Source organism: Heptranchias perlo, chromosome 22 (assembly GCF_035084215.1).
Source record: "Heptranchias perlo isolate sHepPer1 chromosome 22, sHepPer1.hap1, whole genome shotgun sequence".
Lineage (NCBI taxonomy): Eukaryota > Metazoa > Chordata > Chondrichthyes > Hexanchiformes > Hexanchidae > Heptranchias > Heptranchias perlo.
The window spans coordinates 47,051,335-47,072,805 of NC_090346.1; the positions used below are offsets into that span (position 1 = coordinate 47,051,335).

At 42.9% G+C, this 21,471-nt stretch overlaps 1 protein-coding gene across 2 annotated transcripts in view; it reads right to left on the minus strand.

Annotated features, from left to right (window-relative positions):
- The window catches only part of trrap (transformation/transcription domain-associated protein), a 174,911-nt gene that overhangs the window by 79,864 nt on the left and 73,576 nt on the right, over positions 1–21,471 (minus strand). For both annotated transcript variants that reach the window (XM_068003488.1, XM_068003487.1), the window contains exons 35-43: positions 20,349–20,530; positions 19,063–19,261; positions 15,184–15,312; positions 14,085–14,351; positions 10,633–10,839; positions 9,357–9,515; positions 7,592–7,717; positions 5,182–5,292; positions 2,080–2,226 (exon numbers count right to left, since the gene is read on the minus strand). In XM_068003488.1, the coding sequence (XP_067859589.1) occupies positions 2,080–2,226; positions 5,182–5,292; positions 7,592–7,717; positions 9,357–9,515; positions 10,633–10,839; positions 14,085–14,351; positions 15,184–15,312; positions 19,063–19,261; positions 20,349–20,530 (1,527 nt within the window). The remainder of the gene's footprint in view (positions 1–2,079; positions 2,227–5,181; positions 5,293–7,591; positions 7,718–9,356; positions 9,516–10,632; positions 10,840–14,084; positions 14,352–15,183; positions 15,313–19,062; positions 19,262–20,348; positions 20,531–21,471) is intronic.

Consider the following 21,471-nt stretch of genomic DNA (forward strand, 5'->3'; position numbering starts at 1 on the left):
CTGCAATCATTCAAGTGAATTTCAAATTGGACTGAAACAATTTTAAAAATTCACTGTTTATTGCTTTTACTTCATGCTTGATTTCAAAAAATCTAAATCAAAAGGGTTGTTTTCGCATTATGAAAATTAAAACAAATCCGAAGGCAGTATTTTTCTCTGTTGAAATCTTACATTCCTTAGTAAAATGTGAATACCGTTCTCTGAACGACACTCTGCTTGTATCACAGCATCTAATAGGATCTCACATTGTGGGACACCATAATGTCACAGATAACGCCACTTAAGTTATGCGTCTCAACACTGTTCAGTGTTCATGCCTGCCATGCAGGTATAGGAGTCAAATTTTCAGCTCGTTTTAGGGTATCAAAACTAGGTGGCTCAGCTTACTGGCACATTAATGCACTGTAGCATGCGGTGATAGGATTTCACCTATTCCTACATAGCGAGTTTCCAATCTCGGCCTGGCTGACTGCAAATTGCTGAACGAACGCCAGTGTTTCCCCAAAGGAGCAAGAGGAGAAAATAAATCAGCAGTCAAGTTAACCTTGTTTGTTCGCATACATCCCCTCAAACTGCTTCAACAACAGCATTAGGAGAAATCTGCGAGCTGGTTGGCCATCAACTCACTCAGCCAAAGAATAATGCATAACAACCTAAAAGAGAAGCAAATAGATCTTAAAAAGTTGGACAAATAAGCAAATAGAGAGCAACTGAGCGCTTAACGAGTGGAAAGTCCGTTATCAATTTTGGTATTTTTGAAGTTATTGAGGTCACAAACTAGTGATAAACAGGGCCATTAATTTGACACACTAACATTTTATGACAAATTCAGAGTTTTTTTAAAAAAAACAAGTGTATTGACTGACAAGATTGTTTAAAAAAAAATTACTGAAGTAGTTCACTAGTTTTTTTTTGAGCCATTTTTTCCCAGCAGCTCTACATGTTACAGTGCTTAAAGCTATATTAAGAAACTTGGCTACTTACAGGTTTAGTTGCTTACAGACCAGGTTAGTATACACACCCATATACATACACACAAGCAATGATGGATCCTGTAGCATTCAATGAAGTTAATCCCAGAATCAAGGTTCAAATCAGGTGGTGCAGGCAGTGTTACTTTTGTTCAAGTCACATAATTCAATTGCAAGAGCTAGCAAATCCATCATCAGACATGACACCCCCACAGGTCAAGACAAAATATAAAATCATAAACAAAGGCTGCATTGTGTTACGCTGGTGTACATTATACCAAAGAACACACACCGCAGTATGTTCCAAGGCAGTTGGACATCTTAAGCAGTAGAAATGATGCTGATAAATCACTTAATCTTTCCTACTGTAGTTTATGTCACTTCAGCCCCACAGACTTGTTACTGTCTTGTAAAAACCCTGCAGACTATGCTTGCTCCTATATGAAGTGAAAAATGATGGCACAAAATAAAAATCAGAAAAACAAAGTTTAATTTAACCTCATTCAAGCCTTTCATAGTCTTAATTATTTTTTTTTAAATCTACCTGGGTGAAAAGTCAGGGATGAGAAATGGCCATTTGGATCAAAACTGTCCTGTTGCACTATTGAACTGTATTTTGAATAAGCCCAGTCATTGTGCCTCTGTTACCTTATTCCAAACATCGCTCGGTCTGAGCAAAGTTTTTCCTGTTATCTGCTCTGAATTTACTTTTCACTAATTTCCATTCCATTTGTGAGCTCTGCTCCCACTATCTTGATGTGCTTTGAAGTAATAATCTGAGTTTACTTTATCTGTAACGTTTAATATTCTTATACACTTCAGTAAAGGTGCCCCCTTTAGCTATTTTCTTAAAGTGCTGCAAAGTCTAAGCTCCCCATGCGTCAGAATTTAGCCCACATCAGCCTCATGCTTCCCCAAGGGCCTGCCCTCACTGCTGTGAGGAGTGAAAGATGGGAGATTGCATCCCAATTTATTTGCATGTTTGTGTACCACAGTTATCTATCAAGAAGCAAGCTGGAACAAGTCCAGACTCTAACGTACAACGATTAAACATGTGAATAGCACATTATACAGCTCTTTAAAATGTTAACTATTTGAAAAATCATACCACCGTCATTAGCAACTTGTCAAACCACTGGAGTTTCAGCTCGGCCTTTGGCCACATATCAGGACGAAGAGCCATCTTCAGGAGGCTAACGCAGCGCCTGGACAGCATTTCCCCTGGCGAACCCGCCGTGTTTGAGGAGTCGTTCACCTGGGATTCAATTGCCACATGTATTATACAAGGCTGAGAATAGTAACCATCTCAAGCGACAATGCGACTGGGGCCAAGTTAAATCTTTGCTTTGTTACCATGTCACGAGAGGCCTCCGTTATATAAAAAACAAGGATGAGAAAACGTTTATAATTCTTTCAATGCTGATATGAATCAAAAGTATAACAGCGTCGGGGTAAGCTATGAAAAGCATTCAAAGATCAATCCAAAGGTAATAATGGGGGATTTTTTTTTTTAAAATGCACATGCTGAAATTCTGAAACGAAACAGGAAAAGGCTGTATATACTTATGATAAGCAGTTGCTCTCCCTTCTTTTTGTTTGGTCAGGTTGGCTTAGTCGTCAGCACTCTCGTCTCCAAGTCACAAGGTCACGGCTTCAAATCCCACATAATCTAAACCGATACTTCAGTGCTATATTGGGGAGAGCACCATTTTTCCGACGACATGTTAAACCAGGGCCTCACGTACCTGTTCCAGTGGATGTTGAAGGTCCTGTGACGCTATTCAAAGAAGGGCGGGGAGTTCTCCCGATGTGATGGTCAACTTTCCTCCCTCAACTAACACCAGCAAAAACAGATTTTCTTGTCATAATGCTGTGCGCAAAATGGCTGCCGTGTTTGCCCACAGAAAAGTAACTGCATAATGTAATTCATCCAAGTCATGCACTTTAAGACACTTCTGAAATACATGAAGGTGCTCTATAAATGCAAGCTTTTGTTCCTTTTCCTATAAAGGGGCTCACCTACCTTTCGACTTCAGTTCTCATGAAAGGTCTCTTCCCAGAAACATTAACCCACCTATTCTCTCTTCAGGTACCAATGAACCTGCTATGTATTTCCAGTATTGTCTATTTTTAATTTGTAATAACAAATTCCATTGGAATGTCAAGATCATTGTAAAAAGATCTAATTTTGAATGTGTCAATGAATGGGATTAGCAGTGGGGGGGGGGGGGAAGGGGGGGGGGGGGCGCAGGGGAGTTTGTAAGACAAACATGCTATTTTAGTGTCTATGTGCTATTTTTAAATTGGTGTCCTGCACTAGCTTTTAAGCTTTGGGATGTTTTACTACTATATAAATGCAAGTTGTTGTTGTTGCTTGGATATTCTTAGAATGAGACAAGTTTAACCAAATGTTTCTGGGTTAAATTTAAAGGGAAGATTATTATACTGAATTGGAACTGACCACTGGAGCTGCACGGTTTATAATGCTCCATATCAGTATATGTTTGGTTTCTTTCTTAGCAAGTTTTATGTAGGGTATGCGTATAGATTTTTTTTTTTAAATTGCCAACAGAGGTGGCACAGGAGAAATCAATAATCAGAAATAGAAAAATAACTTGGGTCACAAATTTGCTTCAGCCAAATCAACAGCAGAAGCATGCCTGAGCTAGGTGCAGTTTATGCTGGTACCAGTCCAGAATTGAGAATGCTAGGACAATTCTAACTTCCATTTGCTACTATAAACAGGATGCATGCTTGATTTAAGTCTAACGACGTCTAATATATCTAAATTAGTGTTTCTAGTTTGCCTAACGTCTAAAAGAACCAACAATCTGATTAATGAGAGTCCTCAAACAGAGCTGGTGAAAACCTAAAACATCTTGGAGTTATTCAGGTGGCAAGTAATGCCCTTGTTATATTACCAGGCCAGACAGAGTGAAGTGCACTCAACAAACCATTACACTCCTGCTGGTCAGGGTAATGTCACTGCAAGACACCGAGTACTCAAGTTTCGAAGGTTAAGGGGTGATCTGATCAAAGTTTATAAGATATTAAGGGGAACAGATAGGGTGGATAGAGAGAAACTATTTCCGCTAGTTGGGGATTCTCGGAGTAGGGGGCACAGTCTAAAAATTAGAGCCAGACCTTTCAGGAGCGAGATTAGAAAACATTTCTACACACAAAGGGTGGTAGAAGTTTGGAACTCTCTTCCGCAAACAGCAATTGATACTAGCTCAATTGTTAAATTTAAATCTGAGATAGATAGCTTTTTGGCAACCAAAGTTATTAAAGGATATGGGCCAAAGGCAGGTATATGGAGTTAGATCACAGATCAGCCATGATCTTATCAAATGGCGGAGCAGGCACGAGGGGCTGAATGGCCTACTCCTATTCCTATGTTCCAAGGTTCCCATGAAACCTCAAGAACAAATTTTCCATGTGGAGGATGGAAATTGTGCTGACACAGCGTTGTATCTTGAAGTGCTGCGTCAGGTCTACTTCCATCCTGAATTTGAACTACTCCACCAATCAACCAGCACCCCACATAGGTCCTGGTGCAGATAAGGCACCCAAATCGATTCAATTATACAATTTTTGCACCAGATTAACTCTGAACGAAAGACTTGCATTCATATAGTGCCTTTCACGACCTCAGTACGTCCCAAAGCGCTTTACAACCAATTAAGTACTTTTGAAGAGTAGTCACTGTTGCAATGTAGGAAACACAGCAGACAATTTGAACACAGCAAGGTCCCACAAACAGCAATGTGATAATGACCAGTTTTAGTGATGTTGGTCAGGGATGAATATTAGCCAGGACACTGGGAAGAACTCCCCTGCTCTTCTTCGAAATAGTGCCATCCACCTGAGAGGGCAGAAGGGCCTCGGTTTAACGTCTCATCTGAAAGACGACACCTCCGACTGTGCAGCACTCCCTCAGTACTGGACTGGGATTTGAACCACAAGCTTCTGACTCAGAGGGAAGAGTGTTACCCACTGAGCCAAGCAAGCACTAGTTCAAAAATATTACTAAATAAGTGTTGCAGGGAAAGGAAAGAAAATTAGTATAAAGTAATAACAGAAGAAAAAAAAACCCTTAATGTAACAAATTTCTCTAATACTGTATCAGTGCTGACAGTTCAAATCAAATCTTAGTTAAAGTTCATTGGAGCAGTTATTCTTGGACATCACAAAGAAGTGTGACCTTTACCTGGCAAGCTATTCTGATGAGGAAATTCACTACGGTATCAGTGTGCTGCTTATCAATGGGTTTAGAAAGCAGATGATCAGCCCCTGTTAAGGACTGGCTACGCCCAAATACCTGTTGGTTTAAAAAAACACATTTATTTTAAGTAGGGCTACTTTCGCAATGAGACACAAAATTAACCGCGCTGAGATCAAATCCATCAGGCACCAGTTTTATGGCCGATGCATTAAAGTTCTGGTCGGAGCTTCCTTGTTGCTGGTGTTCAGGAAAATCTAATGGTATAAAACGAGCCTCCACGACTCGTGGATTTGCAGAAGGAATCTTTCAAAAGCTGTAAGTTTATTGCACATAGCAAGCTGAGGAACTGGGTACAGTAACGGTAACATGGACCAGTTTAACGCTGTACATGCAGTGGTTAGAGTGAGCCGGAACACACCGGAAAAGTCCCCGAAGCTGCTTTTGCTTCAGAAGCATTCTAACCGGCTTGAACCAATTTGCCACGTACTAGGCCAATGCACGCTCTCCTGTTACGTGCTTCGGAGGAAATGAGAGGGAACTGCCTTCATCAGCTTGAGGCACCCTGTTCCAGTATAAAGCACACTCTAATGTTTAATATCTCCACCAGTAGACGGATTTGGCTTTGTAAGATTACAAATTTACTTAGATTTAAAAATATTTGCAGTTCCCTAAACAATAGGAGATGATTTCCCTATTAACAAAATTAGTGGCGGAGTGGGATAGGTCATTTTCCAAGTCGTGGAGGTTCGTTTTATACCATTAGATTTTCCTGAACACCAGCAACAAGGAAGCTGCGACCAGAACTTTAATGCATCGGCCAGATGACAAGAGGCAAATTACTAAGTTATGTGAATGCACTTCAATTTCTACTTGCTTTTTATTGGAAGCTGCCAGCTGAGATGAGGTTTAATCTCCACTTTGTAAAAAGGAAGGGAAGAACAGGCTCGTGGCAATTTCTAATAAATATTTCATCCCCCACCCCGCCGCCCCCCGCAGGTTTTTTTTTTAAAAAGCCATTTAACGCATATTAAAGAACTACAGCCTTATCCAGTCGCCATTATGTCACTGTACACACTTCAACAAAATACAGGCTTACGTATCTGACTCATGCTATCAAAATGTTTAATTTAGCACTACATACTAGTTGACATAGCAAATACATTAACTCTTATAGGGAGCACGTTAAATATTTTAGTACCTGTTTAACACTGGAATGTGCAAGAACAATTAACTAGAAAAACTATCGCATCAGCCAAGAATAAAAAAGAACTGTTATATTCTTAAGAGTTTCACATATGTTGTTGACACCTTCTGAAATCCCATCTACAAATCTCTATTATGCCTTATGAAAAATGGATGCATCTTCTAATTAAAGTTAGAATGAAACAGCGGCAGGATGGATAAAATACAGTAAGCTACACAAAGATATAGAGGATGACTATTTTTGCTAGTGACTGAACGAGGGTAAATTCCTGGATTTATGTTATTTCCAGTTTTGGCAACTAAGTGGTTCTTCTTCCCAGAAATGAAGAGACACTAGAATTAAAGACTAAATATGGACATTTGGTGCAGCATAGTTCAGAATATGGTCTCTTATTGAACCACAACATTTTCAATCAATTACTTTAACACTACAGCCACATTAATAGCACTGATATACTGAATTAAGTTATACTAGTGAAGTAATGCTAGCTGAAAACAATGTAAATCAACATAAACTGGAGACAGGTTCAGCTAGGTACCAACTTCATCAGTGTGCAAAATGCTGACCATTAATAACCAGGCTGTGCCATCACTTTTATTAAAGGTCAATTGTATGAAAACTTGACAGATCGACTGCCAAAACTAGTTCACAATTATACACCCTGCTTAAGGTAAAGCAGCTAATTATCTAACGTTGAACTTTAGCCGTTGCTGCTTTTAATGGCTTTTTTGCACTGCGTAACCCACAATACACTTTCCAAACTAACTAACTCAAATATTTGCATCTCCCAGTATAACTAACAAGTTTTAATCTATTGACTAGTTGGCACTTTTATGGTAATTAATGAATAGTCATACCACATTCACCTGAAATACACTAGAGTTCAACTATATTTAATTTCCCAGCTAGACTGGTGATATGAAATGGATTTTAACGCAATTTGAATCTCACTGCAAATGCTGTTGTGCCAGAACTAACTTAACTACATCAAAAACTTCATCAATACAACTTCCCCAATGAGGTGATCAAAATGTCAATTACACAGCCTACTATGGATAAGTTACTGATCCTTTAAAAGCTCGCAAATAAAAAATTCTTGCAAAATCAAAGGGTAGGAAAGAAAATGCACAATTATTCTAAAACCATTAAATGCAAACGTTTTAATATCCTCCATCTCTGGATTGTACTCACAGTTCCGACATTTGTTCGGAAACGTTTCACATCCTGAGCTGAATCCACCGACAAACCTCTTTTCATGTTACCATTGGCCGTGCTGGTTCCCTCACCACTGCCATTCACTTCAGGATCCGAATCTGGCTACATTTTTTCCAACAGTATACAGGAAAAAGAGGGTGAAAAAACATTCAATACTCAGGTAATTTTAATAACTAAAAATCAATAGGTGACATATTTCACAGCCATGTATGAAAAGACTAAATCGTAACAAAAACCAGATTTACAACAGATGTAAACCACAACGAAGGAGTTTTGCATCCTTAACTTTTTTCGGTTCATATGAAGTAAACTGAGCTGGACATTAAACTATTTGCACACAGCATCAACAGTTTTTTTTAATATGCTCAATATGTTCTCCAATCCAGCATTACCAATCACTTTATAAGTGCACCTCATGCCCCTATACACCTGGGTGCACCCTTTTCTGTACAGACTGTCTGGCTGCACGCCAAATGCCACAATAAGAAAGAACTTGCATTTATATACATCAGGACATCTCAAAGCACTTTACAGCCAATGAAGTACTTTTTGAACTGTAGTCACTGTTGTAATGTAGGAAATGCGACAGTCATTTAGCACACAGCAAGCTCCCACAAACAGCAATGTGATGATGAACAGATTATCTGACTTTTAGTGATGTAGGTTGGGAGATAAATATTGGCCAGGACACCAGGGAGAACTCCCCTGCTCTTCTTCAAATGGTGCCATGGGATCTTTTACATCCACCTGAGAGGGCAAACGGGGTCTCGATTTAAAATCTCATCTGAAAGATGGCACCTCCGTCTGAGCAGCACTCCCTCAGTACTGGCACTGGGAGTGTCAGCCTAGAATGTGCGCTCAGGTCTCTGGAGTGGGACTTCAACCCACAACCTTCTGACTCAGAGGTGAGAGTGCCAAGGCAGACACTAGGATGGGACCATCTTTAACGATACCAAGAGATGTCTTAGATTGTAAATATCAACTCCACCCACCCCACCGCCCCCCCCCACCCCACCCCACCAAGGATTGTTAATTAACCCTTCAAACCACTGAGCCAAAACAAGATACATTACCCTGTAAAGTCAAAGCTAAGATTTAGCAGAACCCCATTAAATAAGAATTAAACAAAAAATGGAAACAGGGGTACAGATTCAGCAATAAATCCAGAAGTTTCAGTGCTGGGTAGAGTCCACCTACAAAAAAAACAATTCTAGGAAGAGTGAAAAAGGACCCAATTTTTGTCCCAATTTATACCTGGGCATGCACACTTAGTAAAGTCCACCTGTAATCTGGATAGATGCTGGCAATCTCCTTTACTGATAAGGATAACATTCAGTGAATTTATATATAAATAAACACACAACTCTGAACATCAGAATTCAGATTTACAACAGCCAATTTCAAAACATTCAACTCTTCAATGCTTAAACTGTTAGCCTCCTTATTCACAGATGTACAGCAAATTCAACAAGGAATCCTTTAAAGTATTAACTCAATAACCAAATCTCTAACAATGATCATGTGTGTTTCGAAGGAAACAGCATGGCATTGTTGGAATCTAGCTTTACAAAGCTAAATTTACACACATCTGTACCTCTGTCTGGGACCTTTTAATCTGTACCAAGGTTATGTTAAAAATTAATTTAAAATAAAATCTTGAATTCCACATTAAAAATGAATGCCTGATTGTCATGCTTTTAAAAGGTGGGGCACATTTATATTCTAAATATATTTTTTTTACCTGCTGGTCTTTGATTCTCTGCAGTTCCCACTTAATGACGACTTCAGCCAGATCTACAGCTAACTTCCGCTGTTCAATGGTGACACTAGGCGTGAAGCCTAGTCGCTGCATGGCACTAACCATGTGTTGCACAAGGTGATGTCGCACCGGGAAGTATACCTAAAGAGAAATGTTATTTCAATACTATTATGGTGTACTCAACGCACTTCCTTTATTTACTATCTATACATTGTGTAACTGGCATCATACAAAAAAAAAGGATTCTTTTATGCACCTCTTGTAAAATACGATGTATTGGGTGACACACCTTCTGCAGACGTTTTAATGATGGACAGACGTGAATTTTTGCAATTCTCGTAAATGTCATTCACATCTGATTTTTTTTGTTTTCCCAATCGAAGTCATAATTTTGTCAGGTCATCTTTTATATTATTAAGGGTACTGGGAAGGTCAGAGTGGAATAGAAGCAGGAATCAAACTGAAGGGTTCAAATTATGTCATAAACAATGAGGTTGAAGTGCAAGAAGTTAATCCCAAAACTGAAATCCTGCTTGTGGAGCCCTGTTAGATGTATTTCTCTTATTAGAGTTTTTTTTTTAAACTATATTAACCTCTGCTGAGGCTGCTCCATTTCTTCCACTGTCACGGACACAAACCTTTTGCATTGTATCGGATTCACGCTACAAAATGGCACGAGGCCACAGAATATCTGGCTCTTTCAGATGGCGAGCTCACAAAGCAATCCACCATCATTCAAGTGGCGCAGAACATTTTTGCAATACTGCTCTCGCTCTCCTACGCAGTACACTGACCTTTCATTCAGGTTTTGAGGTCTGCTTTTGATTGCATATCTGTCCTATTTCCTTCAAGCAATAATAGACAACAGTGCATGGCAACTTGCCTTTCTATCCAGGAGGGCAGCCAGCAGAATTGATGTATAAATAAGAACGGGAATACTCGACTGCTTAGGAACATAGGAATTGCTAGACGAATTGCTAGTTTGCCTTCTACCAGCCTGGTAGTCGCAATGTACAATGATAATGGAGTTGCTGACTAATCACGGCAATCAATCTCTATCAATTAGTTTACAACAGACCCAGGCATTAGGCAACAAAAACCCAGTGGTGGAGAGCTTTAGGAACCAGAGGCCTAGTCACCTGTTCCTCCCAAGCATGCTACACTTACCACGTCATGCCTCAAATTACTCAAAGCATTTTGCTTTGAGAATGTTAGTTAATTAAAAGTTCACTCTCTTATTTTTGAAATATGAACTTACCCTGAAATGTTGAACTATTAGATGCAAGATATGGACCAACTGAGGCACCGTGTGCCCTTCTTCCACAATGATTTTTCTTGTCCAGTGAGTTAGCATTTGATGCCCATCCTCCATTCGAGCAGGGACAGCGGGAGTCAAAATGGCCATTGCTTGCCTGACTACCAATCGAGCTTCCATGGCATGGGCTTTAAGCAGACTGAGGAAAACCTGTGCAACATTGGGTTAATGTTCAAATCTTAGTTTGGACATGCTTGACCGCTACACAACGGTGGCATCTTAAATTCTTTAAAGAACTATATATATATATATATATATATTGCTCGCGCTTCCACATTATATCCAAATTGTGAAGTGAGGCCAAGGAGGCACCACCAAAGTTGTGGTATTTAAAACAAAACTATAAGAGAACTCCTTTCAACTAATCAAAACACACAGCTGGAAGTTTACATATATTATATATAAAAAAAAAATCATAATCCTAGTCTCACCAGTGTAAAAGCTTTTCCTTTGTCTGTGTATCAAGGAGCAGTCGCCAGTTTGTTTTTCTGCATTTTCATTAGTACTCAAGACAAAGTTCTACCTTACAAAGCATCTCTGATGTATTAAGTACTTTAAAAACAAGCATCTTTCAAGACCTCAGGACATCCCAAGGCACTTCACAGCCAATGAACTATTTTTGACTTTTCGTCACTGCTGTTTTGTAGGTAAATGTGAAAGCCAATTTTGCACACAGTTTTCCCACAAACAGTAATGAGATAAAAGACAAGATGATCTGTTCTTGGAGGCGTTGATTGAGGATAAATGTTGGTCAGGACAGCGGGAGAACTCCCCTGCTCTTCTCGGAATAGTGCCATGGGATCTTATACATCCACCTGAACAGGCACACAGGACCTCGGTCTAATGTCTCATCCAAAAAAAACAGTGCCTCCAACAATGCAGCACTCCCTCAATATTCTACTGATGTATCAGCCTGGATCATGTGCTCAAACCCCGGAAGGGGACTTGAACCCATGATCATCTGACTCTGAGGCGAGAGTGCGCTACCGCTGAGCAAAGCAGACATTTAGATTAATTGCAAAAGTTTTTTTATTTTCACAACTTAAAATCTGACTTGATACCAGTTAACAAACTCAGAAAATGTATTAACACTGCTGGCTTGCGTGTAAAAATCATCTTGATGCAAAATTTAAAAAAAAAAAAAATTTGCAAACCTTAAAATAGACTTATAATTCAATTCGTTGCACAGGCAAAGCACTATGACATTACCACACTTAAGCAGGTTATATAATAGATATTAAATTAGTGTTCCAGTCAGTGTCACTAAAGTGTTAAATTATGTGCTAAATATCTGGTTCTGTACTAGATTTTACAGTACTTGCCTCGAAGTGCAACATAAATGTGTTAGCTGTTGAAAATATCAACAATTTTCAACAGTTACACAAAAGAGTTGGATCCCATTTTACTCAGCCAAAAAAAAACATTTTGAGCTGCTCTATACAGATATAGTGAAACCGGTAAATTCAGACACCCCAGGGACTGGCATCAGCTTATCCTTTTTTTGCGGGTGTCCTTATTTTCAAAACGGTCATTGTATGTACAGTAAAGATTCTCAGTAGAATGGGGAATTCTTTACCCAGCATCCATAGCCACAGAGACACCGCTCTATCCCCAGGATCGAGCCGAGCGAGCATTCAATCCCAGAGACACCGTCCTATCCCCGGGATCGAGCCGAGCGAGCATTCAATCCCAGAGACACCGTCCTATCCCCGGGATCGAGCCGAGCGAGCATTCAATCCCAGAGAAACCGTCCTATCCCCGGGATCGAGCCGAGCGAGCATTCAATCCCAGAGACACCGCTCTATCCCCGGGATCGAGCCGAGCGAGCATTCAATCCCAGAGACACCGCTCTATCCCCGGGATCGAGCCGAGCGAGCATTCAATCCCAGAGAAACCGCTCTATCCCCGGGATCGAGCCGAGCGAGCATTCAATCCCAGAGAAACCGCTCTATCCCCGGGATCGAGCCGAGCGAGCATTCAATCCCAGAGACACCGCTCTATCCTCGGGATCGAGCCGAGCGAGCATTCAATCCCAGAGACACCGTCCTATCCCCGGGATCGAGCCGAGCGAGCATTCAATCCCAGAGACACCGTCCTATCCCCGGGATCGAGCCGAGCGAGCATTCAATCCCAGAGACACCGTCCTATCCCCGGGATCGAGCCGAGCGAGCATTCAATCCCAGAGACACCGTCCTATCCCCGGGATCGAGCCGAGCGAGCATTCAATCCCAGAGACACCGTCCTATCCCCGGGATCGAGCCGAGCGAGCATTCAATCCCAGAGACATCGCTCTATCCCCGGGATCGAGCCGAGCGAGCATTCAATCCCAGAGAAACCGCTCTATCCCCGGGATCGAGCCGAGCGAGCATTCAATCCCAGAGACACTGTCCTATCCCCGGGATCGAGCCGAGCGAGCATTCAATCCCAGAGACACCGTCCTATCCCCGGGATCGAGCCGAGCGAGCATTCAATCCCAGAGAAACCGCTCTATCCCCGGGATCGAGCCGAGCGAGCATTCAATCCCAGAGACACCGTCCTATCCCCGGGATCGAGCCGAGCGAGCATTCAATCCCAGAGACACCGTCCTATCCCCGGGATCGAGCCGAGCGAGCATTCAATCCCAGAGAAACCGCTCTATCCCCGGGATCGAGCCGAGCGAGCATTCAATCCCAGAGACACCGTCCTATCCCCGGGATCGAGCCGAGCGAGCATTCAATCCCAGAGACACCGTCCTATCCCCGGGATCGAGCCGAGCGAGCATTCAATCCCAGAGAAACCGCTCTATCCCCGGGATCGAGCCGAGCGAGCATTCAATCCCAGAGACACCGTCCTATCCCCGGGATCGAGCCGAGCGAGCATTCAATCCCAGAGACACCGTCCTATCCCCGGGATCGAGCCGAGCGAGCATTCAATCCCAGAGATAGGGCGGTTTCTCTGCCGCTATGGATGCTGGGTAAAGAGCTCCTCATTCCCCAAAAGCCGCTTCTTTCACAAAACCTGCTGCCGCCTCGCGCTGACTGGAATACAATGACCTCGCCAGAATTTGGGGGCAGAAAGGAAAAAAAGCTGCAAGGGAAAGCACCAGTGATCCCAACTCAGTGAAAGTACCAGATCTAGCAGCTTTGTAACAGACTGTGTTCCATGTATTAAGTTGTAAAAGAGCTTGGTGCATTGAAGGCTTTCCATAGTTCGTAATTTGAGAGTGTCCGTGATTTCAGAATGCTTCTTGTAAATTTTACTTGTAAGTTATTTGTGTCTCTCAATAAATGTCCATTTATATAGGATTCACCGAAGTTAGATATAGCTATCACCTTCTCAATTAAGATCTGACATTAAGGCTTACATCTTCCATAAAGAGCCGCATTGAGTTACATGGTTTATAATGTGAGGCCTACCTGCAAGACGATCTTTTTATGAATTGCAAATTTGGCTATGATGTGCGCCAGCAGTAAGTGGCCACTGTATTTGCAGGCTGGGTCCACGCAGGTCTTCGAAAGCAGGCAGGGCCAGGCAAACGTCATCAAACGCCTCAGCTTACTGTTCCGATTTTTATTGTTGTCGTGGATGTGGTGAGGTGCGTGCTCAACGAGAAGAGTTGCAAATTGCAGCAAGTAAATCCTTAAAGCGTCCAACATTTCAGCGTGCTTCTCTGGGTCCAGTACCTGAGAAAAAGATTAATAAGCTTACTAATTAATAAATAAATTAACAATGAATAAACACAGATTTAAGTTACTGGCAAAAGAACCAGGGGGAAGGGGAGGAGAATTTTTTTTTAAAAAACGCAGCGAGTTGTTATGACCTGGAATGCACTGCCTGAAAGGGTGGTGGAAGCAGATTCAAAAGTAACTTTCAAAAAAGAATTGGATAAATAGTTGATACTTGGAAAGGAAACGTTTTCAGGGCTATGGGGAAAGAGTAGTGGAGTGGGACTATTTGGATAGCTCTTTCAAAGAGCCGGCACAGACACGATGGGCCGAATGGCCGCCTTCTGTGCTGTACGATTCTACGATAAGAAGTCCAACTGAATTAATATAGTTACTGTGATTCACAAATGCTTCTGGGGGCAACAGCAATTTTCTCATTCTTCTTTACGACACTCAGCAGTCGCAATTACAAAGATAAAATACTTTCCCACAAAGAAAATTATGTAAAAGCCATGTGCATCTTGAAACCTCCTAAAGTGCTCAAGGTGCATCGAGATCAGTGCTGGGAACATCTTAACTCGCGGAGAGGTTTGAATTATTAATATTCAGCACGAAGCAACTTTTTCTTGTAAAAAGTTAAAAATGATTTATGACTTGCCACAGGCGGGACTACATTTTCAGCCCCAATGATGTATAATCGTGCTTTAATGCTGATTAATAATTTATAAGAATTAAGCCTTTTACCACAGTGGCACAGCAAAGAATGAATGCATGAATTTGTAATAGGATACTCTTTTGCATGCATTTACTAACAAGAAACTTTTGCAAAAATCCACGTCGTTAGCGTTACCTTAGTGATGAAAACACTCGTGATGCTTTCGGGGTTATCACCCTCGGGGTTCGGAGGCCCCAACAGTTGCTCCCCTTCACTTTTGTCAAAGCTGGACTGGAAAGCAGGGATCAAGATGTGCTGTAGAGCCTAAACAGAACACACCAGCAGAGACCGTCAGCAAACAGCACAGGACATACCCTACATTTGAAAACTTAAAGTGCCACAATATTCCAGAATGTCATATAAATATTACCTTATATATAAAATCAAAAGCAAAATACTGCAGATGCTGGAAATCTGAAATAAAAACAGAAACTGCCAGAAATACTCAGCAAGTCAGGCAGCATCTGTGAAGAAAGAAACAGATTTAACGTTTCAGGTCACTGACCCTTCGTCACAACTTGGCCAGTTCTGACGAAGGGTAATCGACCTGAAACATTGGGCCCGATGTTAGCAGGGCTGCGGGTTCTCGGCAGGGGGCCACGCGCCCGGTGAAATTAGTAGGCTCCCCGCGCGATTGTAGCATAATTGGATCCACTTACCTTGTCTTCCGGGTTCCCCACTGCTGATCTGCGCGTCGGGCGGACTGCGCATGTGCAGTAAGATCTGTCAGCTGGAGGAGCTCTATTTAAAGGGGCAGTCCTCCACTGACAGATGCTGCAACAAACAGAAAAAAATCACAGCATGGAGCAGCCCAGGGGGAAGGCTGCTCCCAGTTTAATGATGCCTCACTCCAGGTATCAATACATGGGGTGAGGAGGAGGGGGAGGACAGAGATCTTCCTCCCGGCGGGCGGGAGGAAGCGGCCTGCCTCTGCCACCAGGAAGGCCTGGCTCAAGGTGGCAGAGGAGGTCACCAGCAATACCAACATATCGCCCACCTGCATACAGTGCAGGGGGCGCTCCAATGACCTCAGTAGGTCAGCCAAAGAGAGTACACTTACTCTTTCCCCTACACTCCGTCTGCCACATCACCGCCCCCAACCCACATCTCCTTCTGCACTGCCAACACTACTCTGTCACATCACCCCTCAAACCCACTCAAACCTCATCCTCATCGTACCTGCACCTACTCACCTCGCCAGTACTCATCCCACCACTACCACTCAACCCAATCCTCATACAATCTCATGGCTCTATCTCATACTCACCCTCTCATGCATCTCTTTCACGGCCAGCCTCACTCAACCTGCAACTACCTGTGCTGCAGCCACAGGGCATGCATCACATATGTGCAGTAGGCAGCGGAAGGCAAACGTGTCGTGAGCATGAAGGGGATGCACAAGGGTGTTTGAGGGTTTGTCATGGTTGTTACTTATATTGAATTTCTGACCAACTCACATCACATTATATTGGCACCACGACTGCCATGTCTTCGCGAATCTGGTCTGGTCTGTACAATAATGCCCTTTCCTGAGGATCACTATGAAGACCCACAACTGATGCCACCCATTGTGTCACTGCAGAGTGGGTGTAGGTGTGTTTGCAGGGCTCTTTTGTGCAGACGACTGAGAGACGCCGGCGATGTCCCCGGTTGCACCCTGGAAGGATGCGGAGGAGAAGTTGTTGAGGGCAGTGGTGACTTTGACAGCGACAGGTAAGAAGATGGTGCTCGGGCCAGCCAGGAGCAGCTTGGCATGAAGGAGGCTGCAGATGTCCACGACTACATGTCGAGTGACTCTGAGCCTCCGTGTGCACTGCTGCTCAGAGAGGTCCAGGAAGCTGAGCCTCGGTCTGTGGGCCCTGTGGCGAGGGTAGTGCCCTCTGCGACGCATCTCTCTCTGCGGTAGCCCTCCCTCCTGCTGTGCAGGTGGATGTGTCACAGCATACTGTTGTGGAGCTCCACGTGTCAGAGGTGACGGCGAGGCTGGTGATGCTGTTCGCCCTCCAAGGAAGTCATGACTGCAGCTACGGTGGCCCCCATCCGGAAGATGTACATCTGAGGGGGTCCGCAAGGTAGGTACATGTGTCTGGACACCGGGGTAAGTGTGCAAGTTAGTGATTTTGATTGTCAGGAGGAGGGTGGTGGAGGCCAAACTTTGTCCCAAGTGACAGAGTGGCCTCCTGCAATGAGTGAGGGTCTCCCCCACCCCACCACCTGTCAAATGGACCTTTGCAGCTGCCCCAGGCTGATGGCTGCAACAGGTCCATTTGAACTGGGAGTGTTTCCCCCAGTGTGGGAAACAGTCCCAGTTTGCTCTAAAATCCCACCCCTCCTCACATAATCCCTTAATCAGGTCAGTTAATGACCTGAACAAGCCAAATAAATACCTTCAAGTGGCATCCCGCTGGCTTTAATTGCCTGCGGGATCCCCACCAGCGGGGGCTGCGCACGCACGCCGGCGCGTCAGCGGGGAACCCGGAAGTGCGCGGGCTCAAGGCGGGCTCCGGTCCCGCTCCGGGATTTCACGATTTTCGGGGCCCCCCCCTGCCAGGAACGCACCCGATAGCGGGTGCTAAAATGCTGCCCATTAACTCTGTTTCTTTCTCTACTGATGCTGCCTGACTTGCTGAGCATTTCTAGCATTTTCTGATTTTATTACCTTAAATATTTTGTTTCTTTCTTTCAGTTCTGAAGATGAAATATAAACTCTAATTTATGTATCACATCAAAATTTCACTGCAATGTTTAAAAAGATAACTGGCACATAATTTGAAGTTGGAATAAATAAAAGACCTTTTACGAACAGGTAGATTGACCATGAGGACATGCAGCAGGCATGTTGGGTGCACAGCAGAACATAAGACCTGCACCAACCACTGCATCCTTCAAAGTTTCATCTGGCTGAGTAAGTGTCACCAATTGCAGCAAGTATGCTCTGTCGCTGCTGCATGTTTGTTGGCATCCACTGGACTGCATGTGAGGTCAAATATTCAGGAGCTCTTTTCTTAAATTTTTTTCGCGAAATCTTATTTAATTGCCTCTCTGAACGAGAACCGAACTCATTTCACTTCACTAACATGCCGCAGCTGAAATTCTTTCACTGCTTTGGTTACATTGGCTTTTTTTTTGGTATTTATAAGTCAAACATTTCAATGATTAAATCATAAAATATCTGAAAATTAAATCCATTCATCCATCATTAGCAATCACAGCAGAAATAAATTAAATGCACAAACGCATTAAATCTAGAAATATGGTGTTACATTTTCCCATTACAGTTACATTATAATGGTTAATCATTCTAGAAAGTAATAGACCCAACGGCAGCAATAAAAACACTCTAGACACTGGCTTAAAGGCTTTGAAATGCCTGAGCCTGGCGCGCAAATGAATTACACAAAATCCGAAGTGAACATATACCAAATATATCTGTGTCTTAATTGTACTTTAGAGGTTACTACTGATCTGATGAGCAACGATAAAATTGCATATCCTCAGGAAGTTTTCTTTTCTCTCTTCAAAGCAAATTAATTAACCCTGCTGTAAAAGGACAAGAGTCAGTGAAATCTGAAAGAAGGACTCCAACATCCAAAGGATACAGCTTTTAAGGTAATTGGCAAGAGAACCAGAGGGGAGATGAGGAAAAATCTTTTTACACAGCGAGTTATGATGATCTGGAATGCGCTGCCTGAAAGGGTGGTGGAAGCAGATTCTATAGTAACTTTCAAAAGGGAACTGGATAAATACTTGAAATGGAGATATTTGCAGGGCCATGGGGAAAGGGCAAGTGGAGTGGGACTAATTGGATAGCTCTTTCAAAGAACTGGCATAGGCACAATGGCCTCCTTCTGTGCTCTAAGATTCTATGATTCAGTCATCTGGGGTTTATGATTATGACATTTCATGCGAATTAATCATTTAAATGTCAATAGAAACAATGCCAGGTGTTTTTGGGCATGCCTGTATGTAGTTCAAAGTGACAATTAGCTCATTTCTGCAGCACAGCATAGTCACCTTGGCTTTAAGCTCGTCGCCAAAGTTTGGATCATAAAACTCCACGAATCGGAAGAAGAGGGCACGCTTCTGTGCCACGCTGTAATTCTTTGGGATCTCTTCTTCCATGTACTCCTTAAGGAAGGTCATATTGCTCAGGAAACGCCCAGTAAACGCTCTAAGCAGTTGAAACAGCAGCTCAATCTCTGCAAAATTCCGCCTGGAGGAATGTTAATATTTATAACAAATTGGTTATTTCTTTTTTAAGCAGAACGTCATCCGTACAAGGTCTAATCAGTTATTAAAGTGTAAATGTAGCTGCAACCTCAAACCAAATCTCAAAGACACACAGCAATTAAGCACACTCAAAACGTTTTTTTTTCTAAATTGTTAATGGTTATGAAGGGTTTTGATAGAGTAAACGGGAAACTGTTTCCACTGACAGGAGGGTCGGTAACCAGAGGACACAGATTTAAGATAATTGCCGAAAGAACCAATCTGGAATGCACTGCCTGAAAGGGTGGTGGAAGCAGATTCAACAGTAACTTTCAAAAGGGAATTGGATAAATACTTGAAAGGGAAGTATCTGCAGGTCTCCGGGGAAGGAGCAGGGGAGTGGGCCTAATTGGACATCTCTTCCAAAGAGCCGGTACAGGTACTATGGGTCGAATGGCCTCCTTCTATGCTGTATGATTCTATGCCTGATCCATTATTATACAACTTTCAGATCTTCCAACTGGCAACCAAAGGTATTAAGGGATATGGGCCAATGGCAAGTATATGGAGTTAGTACAAAAAAAAGTGCTAGGGAAATTAGTGGGGCTAAAGGCTGACAAATGCCCAGGGCCTGATAATCTAAATCCCAGAGTACTAAAGGAAGTGGCCCTGGAAATAGTGGATGCATTGGTGGTCATCTTCCAAAATTCTATAGACTCTGGAACAGTTCCTACAGATTGGAGGGTGGCAAATGTAGCCCCACTATTTAAAAAAGGAGGGAGAGAAAAAACAGGGAATTACAGACCAGTTAGCCTAACATCAGTAGTGGGGAAAATGCTAGAGTCTATTATAAAAGATGTGATAACAGAACACTTGGAAGGCATTAACGGGATTGGACAAAGTCAGCATGGGTTTATGAAAGGGAAATCATGCTTAAATAATCTACTGGATATATGCAAATGCCCTTTTTAAATGTGGATGTTTTAAGTGGTGGGAACTGTATCTGAAAATATGTGGTGGAAAGACCCTTCACCTTACGCCGTAGCAAATAAATGATGCTGCTCTCTTTTCAAAGAAAAGAAGTTACGTACTTGCAGTAATTTAGTAGGCAGAATGCTAGGAGCTTTGGTTCTTTCCAGTGAGTGGCCACCATGCTTTCTTTACGGTGTCGTTCCTGGAAGGCATCGCTCACCCATACCCGCCGCAGGTGACTCACCAGCTGAGGCTGACCAGACAGCCAGTTCCCATCGTTCTTCACTATGATGCTGATTATCTGTTAAATAAAACAAAAAAAGGTAAAGGGGATAGCTGAATCAACCAAAACAAAAAGCTTGCTGTGATACTGTCCTCAGTCTGAGGAATAGGGGGAACAGGAAGGTAGGGTTGAGTATCTTCATTTTCAAATCCTCCTCTCCTCGCTGCCCCCCCACCCCCCGTCCCCGCACCAGTCCCCCAGGCAGTACAACAAATTTGGCTTTTAAATTAGCTAGCTCAGTTGGCAGAGCATGAGATTCTTAATCTCTAGGTCATGGGTTCCAGCCCCAAACAGGCTCGAGGGGCTGAATGGCCTACTCCTGTTCCTATCTCCTACAACACAGACCACCTCCCCCCACCACCCCCACCCCCCCGCCCAGAGATCCCCATGTCGAGCTTAACTTTAAACGGAACGTCATTCTTGGGCATGTGATGCATCTGAAATTTCTAGTCTGGGTTCCCTAAAGAGTCAACTCAAAATTAAACTTCCTGGAACACGCTTTAAAGCGTTAGATTTAATAAGTTCCCATCATTTTTGCAACGACCATAAAACTTTAACTGGGAGCAATTTTCCTGCTTTTAATGGTGTGTTTTAACTGCTGTGAAATAACTGAACTATTCAAATTAGAGAGAGAAAAAACGTAATCTACCTACATTGCAGGGTCTGCTTCCGGTTACATGCGTACACGGCACATCACGGGTTAAATCCAGGCCAGGAAGGCTTGGAGAAAGCACGCACCTGGTGTAGTTTCTTAACGACGTTTAAGAGCAGAACCTTTGGGCAGTGCTGCATCGGACAGCCCCTCCCGCCACCCCAGGTCATATTTAAGCTTCAGTCACATTCGAGCGCCAGTTCATTCTGACTGTGAGCGGGTGGCAGAGCAGGTGACAGTCAGAAAACTGTGGCCAAAACGTGGTGGAGTTTAAGGTTAAGATTTACGATGGAAGAGAGGAGCACAA